This window comes from Fringilla coelebs (assembly GCF_963513975.1).
Source record: "Fringilla coelebs genome assembly, chromosome: 10".
NCBI lineage: Eukaryota > Metazoa > Chordata > Aves > Passeriformes > Fringillidae > Fringilla > Fringilla coelebs.
The window spans coordinates 16,761,857-16,777,427 of NC_140036.1; the positions used below are offsets into that span (position 1 = coordinate 16,761,857).

Consider the following 15,571-nt stretch of genomic DNA (forward strand, 5'->3'; position numbering starts at 1 on the left):
TGGCACAAGTGGCTGGAAGCTCCCTGTGATTCCCTGCCGTCTGTCAGCACAAGGGCACTCATCCCCCCCTCCCACAGCAGCCTCTGGAGCTCGGCATGTCTCCCTGCCCAGCTTCATTCTGTGGGAGCTGAGCTAATTGAGTGGAGACCATACTTCGTGGAGTCCATCAGAAACAATTTAATTCTAGGTTGTGGAAATTGGCAGCCACCACAGCTCCTATCCCAGCTCTTGGGTCTCATAATAAGGCTGGGACTGATGCTGCTTTTTTTAACCTGCTTTATTTACTTGCCCGGATCAGTGCGTTGCTGCTCAGCAGGAGCTGGCTGCGCCACTGGCCTGGAGAGTGGAGGATACAGCTGCCCAAACCAAGGATCCCAGGACGGCTCTGTAATCAGAGCTGGCTACTCCTGTTTTTTTTAAATCCCTTGCTCTTATTTTTAAATGGGTTCATTCAATCGCCACTGTGCCGTGACCCCGCCACCACCCCCCTGACCTGCACAGCTCCCGTCCCCGCCTGGGCCCAGCCCCCAGTGTTTTCCCAGCCCCAAGAGCTGGTGTTTCACAGATGTAAAAATAAAAGCTGTAATCTGTGGGATAACAGGGCTGATACAGGAGCGGTTCCTGCTGAAGAGGCTGCTGAGCAGCGGTGCTGGTGTTGCCCTGGTGTTGGTTTAGATGGGCAGTTCAGCCGCTCAGCTCCCCAGCTGTCATGGTGGGATGGAGCAACAGGGATAGCAGCAGGGCTCTCTCTCCTCCTTGGAAGCCACTCATGCCTGCCCCCAGTGCTCTCCAAGCATGCACAGTGGGTGTGTAAAGCCTGCAGCCAGACCGAGAACCAAACACCATCTGATGTGGGCACAGGACCAGCTGGGCTCTCCCCTGGAAGATGAGAGGAAGGCAAATGAGCCCCAGGGCTTGAGCAGAAGCAGGAAGCTGCTTAGACCTATGGGTGATGTGAAAATTGATGCAGTCCTTGGGGCCAGGCAGGGACAGCTGACAGCCAGCAGCTCCCAGCAGTGGCTTTGCCCCTTATATTCTGTGCTCAGTTTCTGCAATGCCTGTTCAGCCCAAGCTGAGCAGCAGGTGAAGGACCAGCAGCAGACAGGATGTCTTCAGAAGGGCCATTGGCTGCTGGCACCGTGTCTCACAGAGCCAGACCCCTCCAGCCTCACGGCACCACCCTCGCTCACACCCATGCCTGGTCTCTCCCCCTTTCAGATGGCTCTCTACTTCTGCACCGGCGTCCTGGCTGACGAGACCCTCTTTCAGCACTACGCCCTGAACGTGCCCTTCTACACCCACTTCACGTCCCCCATCCGCCGCTACGCCGACATCATCGTGCACCGCCTGCTCTCCGCCTCGCTCGGTGCGTGCTGCTCACCTGCATGGGCTGGGACAGGGACGGGGGCCATGGCACGGCTCTGGAACAGGAGGGAGCATGGGCACGTTATTGTCACTTGTCCCCTTTGCAGGTGCCAGATCCCCCATCAAAATGGAGAAAGAGGCCATCCAGAAACAGGCAGATCACTGCAATGACCGGAAGATGGCTTCCAAGAGGGTGCAGGAGCTCAGTGCTGACCTCTTCTTCTCTGTCTTTGTCAGGGTAAGACCCAAGTCTCTTTTCTCCCAAGGCATCTCTGGATTTCCCTGTGAAGGCCCAGCCTGCATGGGCAGGGAGTTGTGTCTGCCCACTTGGCTTTAGGAGAAGCAAACAGTGGGAGGACACAGTCAGCAACAACTACTGCTGGATTCCATGACCTTGAGACTCTGTCTTGGGGATTGCTGAATGAGATCTGCTGTGTAGTGACAGCCCTGTCTCTTGACAGGAATGTGGTCCTCTGGAGTCAGAAGCCATGGTAATGGGTGTTCTGAGCAAGGCCTTTGATGTCCTGGTGCTGAAGTTTGGAGTCCAGAAGCGCATCTACTGCAATGTAAGTACCTCACCAGTGTGAGACAGTGCCAACGCTGCCTTGCCAGAGCAGCCTGGCATCACTGCAGGCAGTGACTGTCCCAGTGCCCTTTTGTGCCAGCCCTGCAACAGGCAGAACTGTTCCCAAGCTGGTCCAGCCAGCAGGGAGGGAACCTTCCTGGAGTTTGCCTTCCATCCCTCAGCCCAAGCAGGCACAAGGGACTGGGTGTTTGGATCAGCCAGTCTCTGGGGACCAGCTTCTCCCTGTGACGTGCTGGGTAAAAAGGAATAAAGCCACATTCAGGGGAACAGCGATAAGCGTGGATCTGAAGTGAGGACAGGGAGCGAGGCTGGTTTTCATTTCATGTAATCAGATGGTTTATCTGGGGCTGTGACAGCAGCGCTGTGGGCCAGCACCTGCACTTGGTGACAGCATCCTCTCTTAATAACCTGGTTATATGTCTGGCAATGACATCTTTAAACAGGACATAGAGCATGATATATGGGCTGGTGGTGTATGGCAGCAGCCCCTGATTTACGTGCTAGGCTCAGGCTCACGGGCTGCTGCATCCCAGGTGTTGAAGAGCTGCAGAGGCAGCCTCAGCCCCATCCACAGGCGAGGTGCAGGAGAGCTGGGGGGGCACGTTCCCAACACTCTCCCTGCCTGCAGGCGCTGCCCTTGGTGGACTTCCGCTTCCAGAAGGCAGGGAAGAAGCCAGAGCTGACACTCCTGTGGGAACCAGAGGAGCTGGAGGAGGAATCTGTGCCCCAGGTAAGACCTCCACAGCATGGGACAGGCTCACAACACCATGGGGCTGGCATGGAGGCTGTGGGCAACATGTGGATATTGTGATGTCTGCAGGGACCGGCCTGGGAGGCAGGACTTGTCTCACAGGGTGTCAGGCCCTGCTATCTGTGTCCCTTTCCCAGTGAGCCCAGCTTCAATCTCATCCTCCTCTGCCATCCAGTCCAGTCCCATCACTGCTCTCACAATCTGACCCCTCCACAGCCTTCAGTCTCTGTCCTGCCTGCTGTCTGCCCTGCCTCCCAATTCAGGTTTTTCCAGGAATTGAATTAACATGCTGTTTACTTCCTCCTTCCAGATCATCAATTAAGATGTTAAGTAAGATCAGGCTTAAGGCAGCTCTTGTCTAGACCCTTCCCCCACCCTGGCACTCTTTGCCCCTGACATGGCTTTTTCCATCCCTGTGACAGGGTTGAGCCTCAATTAGGAGAGAATTTTTAAATCAGACTTCCTGAGATGCAGTCTCAAATGACTTAACAGCATCTAGAAATCTCTCTTTTGTGTCCCTGTCATCTATTAACTTGGTAACTCAATCAAAGGGAGCAATCACATTTGTCTGGCTTGATTAAGTGGTGCTTCTTTGCCAGCTTTTGTCTGGCATGGCTATAAAACCCCAGCTGTGTTGACTGCTGCTATCCCTGCCTGAAGGGCTAAATCCCAGCCTCTCCCTGCGCCACTTCAGGGGTTCTGCACTTGAGCCCCAATTCCATCCAAGCCCAGGACATCCCATCCTTGCCCACTCAGGTTTCCTGACACAGAGTGGGCTGACCCTCCCAGCTGAGGTGATGCATGTGCTGGAGAGTCCTTCCCTTCCCAGGGTGGATGTTGTGATCAGAGCTGGATCTGGCTCTGCAAACATTTCTGCAGGCCTCCCTCCCTTTAAAGCTGAGCTTTCCTCTCTCAGCTTGGCTCAGAGAAGCCCTGTGGATGCAGCCTGGAGTGGCCTCAGTTCCCCCTTTCCTACAGGAGCTGGGATCACTTACACTCTAGCAAGGAACTGATGAAAAATGATGCCCCAGCATGAGCAGGGCCCATTTTGCTTAAGCAAACGGTAGAGGAAACTCCTCCACAAACCTTCCACACCTCCTAAGAAAACACTGGAGCTCTCCCATGGGATTAGACTCTGAGCTATCCTCCAAGCCAGCATATCCTTGAGTTTATAAATCTCCAGCCCTGGGATGACCCAGACTCCTGTGAGCCATGCTGAACTCTGGTAGATGTCACCTGGACACCCCACAGAACCCCAGCTCCCTAGCTGGCCCCAGCCCTTGGTCTCTGCTTCCTGTTCAGCTGAGCCTGGCCAGGCAGTGGGAGCATCCGGGAAGGCTGTTAGTGAGAAGGTGTGCTGGGGCCTGGGCTGTTTGTTTGGCCCTGCCATGGAGGGCAGATGTTGCCCCCATTTCTCTCTGATCTCCAGGAGATGACCAGGGCCTCAGTGGACGTCACTCACGGGTGAAGTGGATCTAAGACTCAGAGGATTTGATGTGAAATTGTGCTGTTTCATGGCAGTTCAGCAAAGGCATAATGCAGGATTGTGAGGGAGCATCCTGGTACTCCCACTTTGACTCCCCCATATGGGGGGGCTTTCCCCTGAACAGCACCCCCTGCACTGCAGCTAGCTAGGATGGGCAGGGGCTGATGCTCAGTAGCCCACAGCTCTCTGGCAGCCAGTTGTGATAGGATTTTCCTGCAGGTTGCTCCTCACTGGCCACTTTGTACATTTAAGTCTCAATGAGATTTTCCTGTTCTGAATGATTAATGTGGAGCAGCTGGCTCTGGATGAGCTGGGAAGGGTTGGACAAGGTTATGCCGGTAGCTCTGAGCCTGCTTCTCGTGGGGCCGCCCTGAGCAGATGGCCCCAGTGAGCCCTGCCACAGCATGGGGAACAGGCTCCAGCAAGCAAAGTCCCCAAATGCCTGTGCATGACCCCAGGACAGCCCTTCCCAGCCAGCCCCTTAACTGCCTCAAGGACAGACCAGATCAATACTTTCCACTTCTAATCCATACAATCACAGGAAGAGCTGTGGGTCGGAGGAGCAGGGAGATGGCAGCAGCAGCAGCGCAGTTCCTGAAGAGGAGGGATTGATTTTCTGGGGTCTTTGTTCCCTTGCATCGCTCTTATCTATTGTGCTCCCTTCCTGGGTCTCCTCTCACTGTGGGAGCACAGGCAGATTGTTCCCTCCTTGTGGGATGCTGATGAAATGCTCAGCGTCATGTGGAAAACCCTTCTCACCGCAGCTCGGCCTTGGCTCTTGGCCAAGCTCCTTGAAGGGGGGACGTGGTTCTGCGGCTGGAGAGGGCAGGCATGGGTGGCCTTGAGGGGAGATTGGGACCCAAAGCCAAGAGCACAAATGCCCACAATTCTTCCCAGACGCTGTGGAGAGCAAGAGTAGGGCCTGATCAGGCTGGGATATGTGAAGATGTTTTGGGAGGCTCATTCAGGTTGGTGTGGGTGCCCTGATTGGTGTCAGAGTTCATGGTGTTGCCCTTGAGGATGGTGCCTCCAGCCCTAGGAGCATCCTGGACCCCAGCAGAGCTGTCTGAATCCATCCTGCCCTGTTCCTTTGTTCCTCATGGGTGCACTGATGGAGGCAGCAAAAGCCAGCACAGCTTTAAGCGAATCTTGGTGTGATTTCAAGCTGCCTGAAAACCTTCTTTTCTCTCTTTCTCTCCCTTGATGAAGGTGATCACCATTTTCACGCTGGTGGAGGTGGTGCTGACGGCAGATGGTGGCCCCCTCAAGTACAGTGCCCTGCTCAAGAGGCCAAGCTTGGACAAGTGAGAGCCCTGGCTCTGTGTACTCCCCACTGCTGATGCTCCCTCACCTCCCAGGCCCCGCTCCAGCACCTGCTGGAGACAGAAGGGGCCCACAAGGACTTTGGGGTTTTGAGTTTTAAAACCATTGTGGTTTTATTTCTGGTTTGGATTTTAACTCCGCCTGGGAGCAGGGCTCAGGGCTTGAGCCTGCCCCAGGCAGAACATTTCTACTCTTGGGTATTTTTAGCATGATGCTTTCTTAATGTTTTTTTTAAGGCAGTGGTGTCCATCTGCAGCTTCAGTGCCCATGGTGAGGGCTGAGAGAGGGGATATGTGTCCCCAGGAGCAGAGAGGGGCTGGCTCCACCATCCCAGGTGGGGTGTGGATGCAGTGGGATGCAGCCATGGGGCCATGCAGCAGGGTTTCTTGCAGGGTTGTGTGTCATGTAATAAAAGTCGGGTCAGCAGCTGTGTGTGGAGCTCGTGCAGGTTTTATTTGGTGCCCTCCATGTTCCCAGCAGTAAATCACCTCTGGGCAGCCCCCTGCCTTCCCATGCCTGCCGCTTCCCAGGCATTATGGAATTTGGCCTCACTGCCTCAGATATGCTTGGCCAGAAGATGTGAGATCAGGGCAGGTGTTCCCAGCTCCGGATCCTGCAGGTATTCCCTCAGTCCCTCTGGCTTCACCAGGAGTCCCTGTGTGTCTGCTCCAGGCCCTCACACCTTGGCCTCTAGCCTAACCCTGCTCAGGGATCCTATGGCACCATGTCCTTGCATCCAGTGCCTCACTGACCAACTGACTTCTGCCATCTCCAGCCACCTTTGCCTGCTCTCTGTCCCCATGTCCCCCACCCACACTCTGAGGATGCGCTGGGGGCGTGGGCTGCTCTGGCAGCCTCCACATCATCACAAGCTGTGGCTGGTGAAGGGATTGACATGTGGCACGGAGGAATGGATCCATTGTGCCAGGCAGGGAGGGCATCACTCTGCCCCATCAGTGGTGACAGACATGGCCAGCACTAGCACCAGCACATCTTCCATCTGCTGGAGCCAGGAGCTGGCCAAACCTCAACTGCCTGGGTCAGGATGGGGGGTCAGGGCTGGGCACAGCACACTTCCTAGGAGCTGGTGAAGCCATCAATGACACCTGTAGTCCCCAAGACTTCTGTTCATGCAGTGTCCTTCCAGATGGCCTGGTGCAATCCCGGGGGATGTCACCCGATGCTGGTGGCAGGGGCTGTTCCCGCCCACAGCAGGTACCCTGCTGTGCAGTGTGCTGGCATGGGCTGCCCCAGGGCACCCAGTGTGTCAGGCACCAGCTGTCCCAGGAGCTCATAGGCAGCGTGTAACTGCTGGGAGAGGGGACCAGAGGACACTGACACCAAAGCCAATATGTCCACTCCCTACCCCTCAGCCCAGTGTCCCCCTCCTCGGGTTTGTCTCAGGAGAAACCAGGCAAATCCAGCCTGGCCCAGCTCAGCCTGTCTGCAAAAACAGCCCTTTGCCCCGTGCTCTCCCTCCCGCTCCCCGGGGTCCCACAGGCAGCCGCCCCCATGGGAGCTGGGGCCCAGAGGTGCCCTGGTCCTCAGGGACAGGCTGGAGGTCCTGCCTTGCTGGTGGGGGCAGGGATGGCCCCAGGGTGGGGCAAGGGCATTGGGAGGGCCCTGAGAGGGCTGGGAGATAGTCGGTGAATGTTATCAGCCCATCGTCTCACGGGACAGGGAAGAGCCATAAAGGGCTGTCCCTGGGCCTGGGCTAAGGCAGCATTCCAGGAGGGAGCGGGGTGGGCAGCATGGCACGGCCGCTTTCCTCTGGAACCTGCCTCCTCCTCCTCTGCTTCCTCGCCCAGCTCGCCGCCGCAGCCTCTGGTGACAGGGGACACGTGGGACAGTGGGGTAAGAGCCTCTGGTGGGGGGTGCTGGGGCTGGTGTCACTTCCTTGGGGATCTCCAGAGACCATGTCACCTCCCCTTGGGATGCCAGCAAACGAGAACCCTCACAGCCACCTCAGGGTGCTCTGAGACCACAGCCTTTGAATGGGTTGGTCACAGCTTCCCCCCAGAGCAGAGCAGGCCCAGCCTCTCCATCCCTGCTGCTCCCAACCTCCACCCCTAACTTTGGATAAAGTGGCCCAATGGCCACGGCCAGTCATGGTTACCCAGCCATTGCACACTCACTGTGGCTGATCCTCAGGCTCTTCATGCACTCTGCCAAGAGGTACAAGGGACTTCCCTGCTAAACTGTGCCTCAGTTTCCTTTCTGCAGGTAGTTTCTGAGCAATGCTGGTCTGCAAAAGACCATGCTGGTCTCCTGGGGTTTCCTGGTCCTCCATGGCGGGGGGGTCTTATAGTAGCTAAATTCACCTCAGGCAGAGATGGGCATGCTGGACCCCCAGGGGTGCACCTGGAGGCTCCCAGCTCTGCTCTCACCTCCAGATGCTGAGAAGACCCCGGGCTACTGGAATAAAGGTGCCAGGAGGAGGCTGGAGTTGGCCTTGGCCTTGCAGCCAGCAGCACAGCGGGCCAAAAACATCATCCTCTTCATGGGTGACGGTGAGTGCCCCAGATCACTGCCAGGCCCTGCAGCTCCCAACAGCCAGGGGATGTGGCTGATGAGAAGATGGGGCTGGGGCAAGCCCTTGGGCAGTGCCTGGAGAGGGCAGGGCTGTCCCTGGTCCAGCCCCCTGCTCCCCAGTGACTTGGACATGGCCACAGGCATGGGGCTGTCCACGATGTCAGCGGCTCGGATCTACAAGGGGCAGCTGGCCGGTGACTCAGGCGAGGAGAGCGTCTTGGCCATGGAGACCTTTCCCCACATGGCCCTGGCCAAGGTGAGTGGGGCAGGGCCGGGGGGGACACTCCTGCTGCCCCTGCTTGAAACCCCACTGCACCCTTTCTTACTTCCAGACGTACACCATTGACCGGCAGGTGCCCGACAGCGCTGGCACGGGCACCGCCTACCTCTGTGGGGTGAAGGCCAACGCCAAGACTCTGGGACTGAGCGGGGCAGCCGTCTATGGACAATGCCACACCACCTTTGGCAATGAGGTGGACTCTGTCCTGCACCGGGCCAGGCTGGCAGGTACGGGCAGCAGGAAACCCTGCTGGAAAGCCGGGCATGTGCACCCATCCAGTGCCGTGCAGGACTGGATGGGCTCCCTGTAAACCCTTGGCCACGCTGCAGGCAAGTCTGTGGGCATCGTGACGACGACGCGGGTGCAGCACGCATCCCCCGGGGCAGCCTACGCGCACTCGGCCAGCCGGGGCTGGTACGCTGACGCCAACATGCCCAAGGAGGCCCTGCGGGATGGCTGCAAGGACATCGCCTACCAGCTGGTGCACAACACTGACATCAATGTGAGCTGGGGAGCGGGAGCGGGAGGGAGGGGGCACAGGAACACTGGGAGGGTCTGCTGAGCTCCCCGCAGGTGATCCTGGGCGGCGGGAGGATGTACATGACCCCCAAGGAGACTCCGGACCCCGAGTATCCAGAGGACCCGGATCAGAATGGCACCAGGAAGGACGGTCGGGACTTGATTGCTGAGTGGCTGAGTGCCAGGCAGGTAGTGTGTGGGGGAAGAGGAGATGGAAGCCCGGGCACAGGGTGTGTGTCATTGGCACTGGTTCTGCTCTCGCTGGCAGGGTGCCCACTATGTCTGGGACAAGAAGAGCCTGGATGCGGTCAAAGATGACTCTGTGAGCCACCTTATGGGTAGGAGCATCACTGGCAGCACCAATGGCAATGCTTCCTCCTCCCCTCTCTGGACGTGTCGGCAGGGGCACGAAGCATCCCCAGCATGGGTCCCCTCACCCTCCTCCCCCAGGCCTCTTCGAGCCCAAGGACATGAAGTATGAGCTGAACCGCAACACATCCACAGACCCCTCCATCGTGGAGATGACGGAAAAGGCCATCCGCATCCTGCGCAGGAACCCCAAGGGCTTCTTCCTCTTTGTGGAAGATGAGTAGCTCCAGGCGGGCAGTGTGGCTGGGGCTGAGGTGGGATGTAGGTCCTGGGAGTAGGTGGCCATCCAAAGGGACCAGGGAGAGTGTGACAGCCACATTCCCCGTGCAGGTGGCAGAATCGACCATGGCCACCACAGTGGCCGAGCCAAGCAGGCGCTGATGGAGGCCGTGATGCTGGACCGGGCGGTGGCACGGGCAGGAGAGCTCACATCCCCTGCTGACACCCTGACCGTGGTGACAGCTGATCACTCCCATGTCTTCACTTTTGGGGGCAGCACACCACGGGGCAACTCCATCTTTGGTGTGTCCTGGAGAGGGGCAGTGAGCATCCCTCTTCCCACCTCACCCTGTTGCTCCCAAGGGAGGCTGAGCTTGCCCAGGCAAGGAGCTGGGGAGGGGTACCCAGCTGGGATAGGGGATGACAGTGTCTTTCTCTGTGCCAGGGCTGGCCCCCAAGAAAGCCAAGGACAAGCGAGCCTACACCAGCATCCTCTATGGCAATGGTCCTGGCTACAGCATCCGTGATGGGGCCCGTCCAGCTGCCAGCCTCCCTGCTGCAGGTACCAGTCTGCTAGGGATTGGGTGGAGGTACAGGGTCGCTGGGGACAGAACCTCACCAGCATGGCCATGGATGCCAAACAGGGTCCTGGTGCCACTGTGAGGCTCAGGAGTCACCCCACTGCAGAAATCAGTGAGGCTGAGGCAGGAGTGATGGGAGCTCTGCCCCCAGCCCCATGACATGTCAGCGAGCCAGACCCCCAGCCTCATTTCTCCTCTTCCCCTGCAGAGGACAAGGACTACAGACAGCAGGCAGCTGTGCCCCTGGAGACAGAGACTCACAGTGGGGAAGACGTGGTGGTGCTGGCCCAGGGCCCCATGGCCCACCTCTTCCACGGGGTGCAGGAGCAGCACTACATCGCCCATGCCATGGCCTACGCCGCCTGCCTCGAGCCCTATGCCACAGAGCCTGGGTGCAGGGCAGCCCGCAGGGCCTCCCATGGCACACGGTGCTCCCCACAGCCCCTGCTGGCCCTCCTGGCCCTCTGCATGGCTGCCCTCACAGTGAGGGGCTGAGAGTCCCACTGTGGGCAGGACCAAGGGATGCAATAAACACAGGTTGTTTGTCTCCATCCTCCGTGCAAAGGTTCACAGTGGCCGTGACCTCCCGAGGTGCTGCCCTGTGCCTGCCTCCCCAGCTGGCTGTGCCTCCTGGCTCTCCCCTGGGACCAGCACTGGAGGCACTGGGGTGCAGGTGGTGATGAAATGAGAGTGAGGAGAGGCAATGTCCTCCCCAGCTTTGCCTGGTTGGAGCACTGTACACGAGGGTTGGTACATTCCTATCAAGGGCTGAGCAAGGAGCAGAGATTTGGTCCACATCCATGGATTTATTGCTCATGAAAGCCTGGGAAGAGAGCAGGGTGCTTGGTGCACAAGTGACCCCAGGTGCTCCCCGTACCCACCATTGCCCCAGCTCAGAGCTGCCCTTGGCAGCCTGGGACAGGGCATTGCCCTGCCTGGCACCACAGCACCGTGCCCGGGGCAGCGTTTCCTGCCCGCACTGCATTTCCTCTTGTCCCTGCATCTGTCTGTGCCCCAAGCCCATCTGTGCCCAGCAGGCACAGGGCCTTGTGCCAAGGAGGTGACACGAGCCCAGGCCACGGCCTTTGCACTCAGCAGAGATGTGGTGACACACACCTCCACACACCCTGCTAGGGCTGATCCCTGTCCAAAGTCCCTCCCCCATCTGCTGGATTTACAGACAGTGCCAGCAGCGTTGGCCTGTCAGATCTCACCATGCAGCTGCTGGCATCCCTCACCCTCTGCCTCTGCGTGGGGTTCAGCACCGCTGTCATTCCAGGTGGGGACAAGGACGGGGCTGGGTGCCTGGCTGGCTGGGGTGGGTGCCCAGGGAAGCAAGGTGCCATCCTGGCTGGCCGCAAGGAGGGCCTGGGGAGGGGAGCTGGGTCTGCCCAGCTGAACAAGAATTAACGGGGCTTAGTCACCCCTGCCCTTCTCAGGGTTTTGAACCAGTATTCCCCCAGGTTTTCGCTTGCTTCCGTGCTGGGGGCTGGTCTGGGGGAAGCGCCTGTATCCTCTGTCACCATTCCCTACCATGGATTTGGCTCTATCCCACTCACCAGATAACTCCCCATTGTGTCTGGTTTTGCTGTCCCCCCTTGTTCCCTGCCCCAGGACCCTGGGCCCAGGCAGTCGCTACAAGCCTGCACGGTCTCCCCCCACCCCAAAGAGCCCCTGAACCACCTGGTCCATGAGAGAGGAGGCCCCAGCATGGGAGTGTGCAGGGAACAAGCACCCCTGAGGTCTGGGTACCCCTCAGGGGTGCCCCAGGGATGCACATGCTGTTGTGCTGGGCCTGATGGGCATTTGCACTGTCCCAGCGGAGGAGGAGAATCCATCCTTCTGGTACAGGCAGGCAGCTGCAGCCATCGATGCCTCCTTCAACATCCAGCCCAGAATACATGAAGCAAAAAACCTGATCATTTTCCTTGGGGATGGTGAGTCCAGCTGGCACCCCAGCAAGCAGGCTGGCATGGCCAGTACTCTTCTGAGTGGGATGTGTGCAGGGCGCCTGGTCCAGAGGGTGACCGGGACCCTCTCTCTGCCCAGGATTCGGGGTCCCCAGCATCACAGCCACCCGCATCCTCAAGGCACAGCAGCGGGGGAAGCTCGGCCCTGAGACCCCTCTTGCCCTGGATGCTTTCCCCTACATGGCTCTGTCTAAGGTAAATTCCAGCATGCTGGAAAAGGGGCTGTGGTGACCCTGGGCATGGGGCTGTGGGCAGCCCACGGCTGCACATATGTTGTGTGTTTGTTTCCTCCACATCCCACATGTGTTCATGGGTGAGTGAATGAGTGTGGCAGAGGCTGCTACAAGGAGACCCCACTGGAAACCCCTGCCCTGAGTCCCTCTATCTTTGGCAGACCTACAATGTGGACAGACATGTCCCTGACAGTGCGGGGACAGGCACAGCCTATCTCTGCGGGGTGAAGGGCAACTACAAGACCATAGGGGTGAGCGCGGCCGCCCGCTACGGGGAGTGCAACACCACGTTCGGCAACGAGGTGATCTCCGTGCTGGAGCGAGCCCGCAAAGCTGGTAACGGGGGATGCAGGGCTGGGGGGCCATGTGGGGACAAGGGGCGACACACCGGGGGCTTCCTGCCAGTGGGGATCCCACAGCTTGTTGGCGGGGACCCTGTGTTGCCCTCGGTGGGGCCTGATGAGCGGGGTTTGGCAGGGAAGGCGGTGGGCATCGTGACCACGACGCGGGTGCAGCACGCATCGCCCTCGGGAACCTACGCTCACGTGGTGGACCGGAACTGGTACGCGGACGCCAGCATGCCCCAGGAGGCGCGGCAGCAGGGCTGCAAGGACATCGCCTGGCAGCTGGTCCACAACGTCGACATCAACGTGAGCGCCACACATGGGAGGAGGAGAGCGGGGACAGACCCCTCTCAGGGCACCCCCACTAACACTTCGACCACCTCATCCCCTCCAGGTGATCCTGGGTGGTGGTCGGATATACATGACCCCCGCGGGGACGCCGGACCCTGAGTACCCCGCCGACAGCAGCCAGAACGGGATACGCGAGGATGGGAACAACCTCATCGACATGTGGCTGGAGGCACGGCCGGTGCGTGGCGCATCAGGGACGCTCCTCTGCCCACTGCCCCTGGCACAGGACCAGGCACCCACTAACCCTCTGGGGGATCTGCCCACAGGGTGCCCGCTATGTCTGGAACAGGACAGAGATGCTGGCAGCTGCTGCCGACCCCAACGTGAATTATTTGATGGGTAACAAATGACCCCTGTGCCAGGACACAACAGGTGCTGGCACACTCAGGCACTGATCCTGTCCCCAACACATTCCCTCACAGGTCTCTTTGAACCCGTGGACACGAAGTACAACCTGGTGCGTAACACCACCCTGGACCCCTCACTCACCGAGATGACAGAGGCAGCCATCACCGTCCTGAGCAGGAACCCCAATGGCTTCTACCTCTTTGTGGAAGATAAGTTTGGGCTCATGTTCTCGGGGGCAGTGAGAGAGCACTGTAGGGTGGGGGTAGGACATTTGCATGTTGGTCCCCAGCCCACTGTGGGTGCCCATCTGCAGGTGGCAGAATTGACCGTGGCCACCACGAAGGTTCACCCCATAAGGCACTGACGGAGGCGGTGGAGTTCGACTGTGCCATCGAGCGGGCGGGCACCATCACAGATGAGGCTGACACCCTCACCGTCGTCACCGCTGACCACTCGCACGTCTTCACCTTCGGGGGCTACACCCTGCGTGGCTCCTCCATCTTTGGTGGGGCTCTTCCCTCTCCTGGGTACTGCCAACCCTGTGGCACCCTGACTGTGGCCAGAGGGATGATATGGGTGTTCCTTGGCTGATCCTACTCATCATCCTCCTCCACTGCCCCTTCCCCAGGTGTGGCGCCTACAACAGCCAGTGACGGGAAGAACTACACATCGATCCTCTACGGGAATGGTCCAGGATACCCTGGCCCTGACCGGCCCAATGTGGACCTGGAAACAGCCAGTGAGGACACAGAGACCATGGCTTGGGTGGTGGGGTGGGAGCCTTCATTGTACCCCCTCACCTCCTTCTCTCCCCTATCCAGTGCAGTTCGATTACCAGCCACAGGCGGCTGTGCCAATGAAGTCGGAGACCCATGGTGGTGAGGACGTGGCCATCCTGGCCAAGGGCCCCATGGCCCACCTCTTCCACGGCGTGCAGGAGCAGACCTATGTAGCTCATGCCATGGCCTACGCCGCCTGCATCGAGCCCTACACTGACTGCCGCCAGCGGAACTCCGGCCCCGGCACCCGCGGCACCCTCCTGGCCCTGCTCCTGCCTGCCCTCCTTCTGCCCCTCTTCCACTGATCCCGTGTTCCTAGGGCACCCCACGGGGCAGACTCACCTTCCCCTCCCTCCCCACGGTGTGGCACCTGCAGGCAGCTTTCTGAAGCATCCCTGCTCTGGATGCAGCAGCCATGGGGACACCGAATACCAGGCAGAGGGGCCTTAAATAAACTCACAGTGTGACACTGGTGGGACAGGCGTGTTTGTGGAGTGGGGGTGCCTGTGCCAGGTGGGCAGGGCTGGGGGTGCTGCCCGCTGCTCCCATCCCCTGGCCATGGCCCCTGGCAGCCACCCAGCATATCCAGTGCTTTATTGACCAGAAACAGCAGCAGAAAATACAGCAGTGTCCGTGTGCCTGCACTCCCAGGCAGGCTGGCATCACCCGGCCCTGCTGCATCGCTGTGCCCACCTCAGCAGGGCTGGTGCATGGACAGGAGGGGCTGGCATGGGGATGGCACCATGCAGGGGAGGTTATTGGCATGGGGCAGCCCCTTGGAGACAGTAAAGTCCTCCCCCTGTCTTGACTGCAAGCTGCCTGGCTGCCGGGTTTCCTAGAATTTTGGGATCAAATGTATTTGTCACTCTGGATCCTCTGGAAGTCATGTGGGACACACTAATTTATTATTGATAGTCCACAAGAGCAACAGCACAATGTGGGGTGCTTCTTCAGGGCTGAGCTCTGTACCCTGAGCCCAGGACCTGATGATGCAGCCGAGCCCAGCTGCTGGCAATTGGTCCTGGGCCCCACAGGGCTCTCTCCCCATCCCTTTGGGCTGCTGGCCCCACACAAGGTGAGCCTCCTGCCCCAATAGCTGTTACATGTGAGGAGAACAGGGGCTCACCTGGGCAAAGGCGATGAAGAAGAGCTGGTCGTGTGTGTATTTCATGTGGTGCAGGGGGTGCTTGGGGCCGTGCTCCCTCACCCACTTCTGGTAGGCCTGGAGAACAAGGGGTGCCCTCAGCATGGCCTGGGTACTCCCCCAAACCCACCCTGGACCTACCCCAAAGCCCCCAGCAACCAGCAATCAGGAGACCTCCCCTTCCTGCAGGGGGCGGAGGGTTTGGGCATCTCCTCCCCTCAATAGGGATGGCATAAGCACTGCCCGTGGCTCTGAGACCCAGAGTGGGGGAACACTTGCATAGTAGGCGAGTTTGAGCCCCCCCATGTCAGTGAAGAGAGCTCCCAGGGCCATTCCAAAGTGCTTGTTGGCCTGGCTCAGGCAGATCTTTCCCGGCTCCAGCTGCTTCTCA

General features: G+C 59.1%; 3 protein-coding genes across 4 annotated transcripts in view; all 3 read left to right on the top strand.

Annotated features, from left to right (window-relative positions):
- Positions 1-5,873, top strand: part of DIS3L2 (DIS3 like 3'-5' exoribonuclease 2) — a 180,281-nt gene extending 174,408 nt beyond the window's left edge. The window contains exons 18-22 of one of the 2 annotated variants that reach the window (XM_084212427.1): positions 1,219-1,366; positions 1,473-1,603; positions 1,827-1,931; positions 2,580-2,681; positions 5,398-5,873. In XM_084212427.1, coding sequence (XP_084068553.1) covers positions 1,219-1,366; positions 1,473-1,603; positions 1,827-1,931; positions 2,580-2,681; positions 5,398-5,496 — 585 coding nt within the window. In that variant the 3' untranslated portion in view covers positions 5,497-5,873. Of the gene's footprint in view, positions 1-1,218; positions 1,367-1,472; positions 1,604-1,826; positions 1,932-2,579; positions 2,682-5,397 lie in introns of those variants that run through there. The other variant, XR_014616419.1, reaches the window with a different exon arrangement.
- Positions 5,874-7,843: 1,970 nt separating this feature from the next.
- Positions 7,844-10,519, top strand: LOC311157533 (intestinal-type alkaline phosphatase-like; the record flags this gene model as incomplete). The annotated part of the gene is made up of 10 exons (XM_084212271.1): positions 7,844-8,021; positions 8,184-8,299; positions 8,376-8,550; positions 8,653-8,825; positions 8,897-9,031; positions 9,111-9,180; positions 9,293-9,420; positions 9,511-9,733; positions 9,876-9,992; positions 10,220-10,519. 10 exons carry the CDS (start codon positions 7,844-7,846, stop codon positions 10,504-10,506), a joined length of 1,602 nt encoding a protein of 533 aa, XP_084068397.1. The 3' UTR covers positions 10,507-10,519.
- A 707-nt stretch (positions 10,520-11,226) lies between these two features.
- LOC311157534 (intestinal-type alkaline phosphatase-like) lies at positions 11,227-14,378 on the top strand (the record flags this gene model as incomplete). Its single annotated transcript, XM_084212272.1, has 11 exons — positions 11,227-11,329; positions 11,832-11,948; positions 12,061-12,176; positions 12,376-12,550; positions 12,692-12,864; positions 12,953-13,087; positions 13,176-13,248; positions 13,332-13,466; positions 13,571-13,762; positions 13,886-13,996; positions 14,079-14,378. 11 exons carry the CDS (start codon positions 11,227-11,229, stop codon positions 14,339-14,341), a joined length of 1,593 nt encoding a protein of 530 aa, XP_084068398.1. The 3' UTR covers positions 14,342-14,378.
- Positions 14,379-15,571: the final 1,193 nt, after the last annotated feature.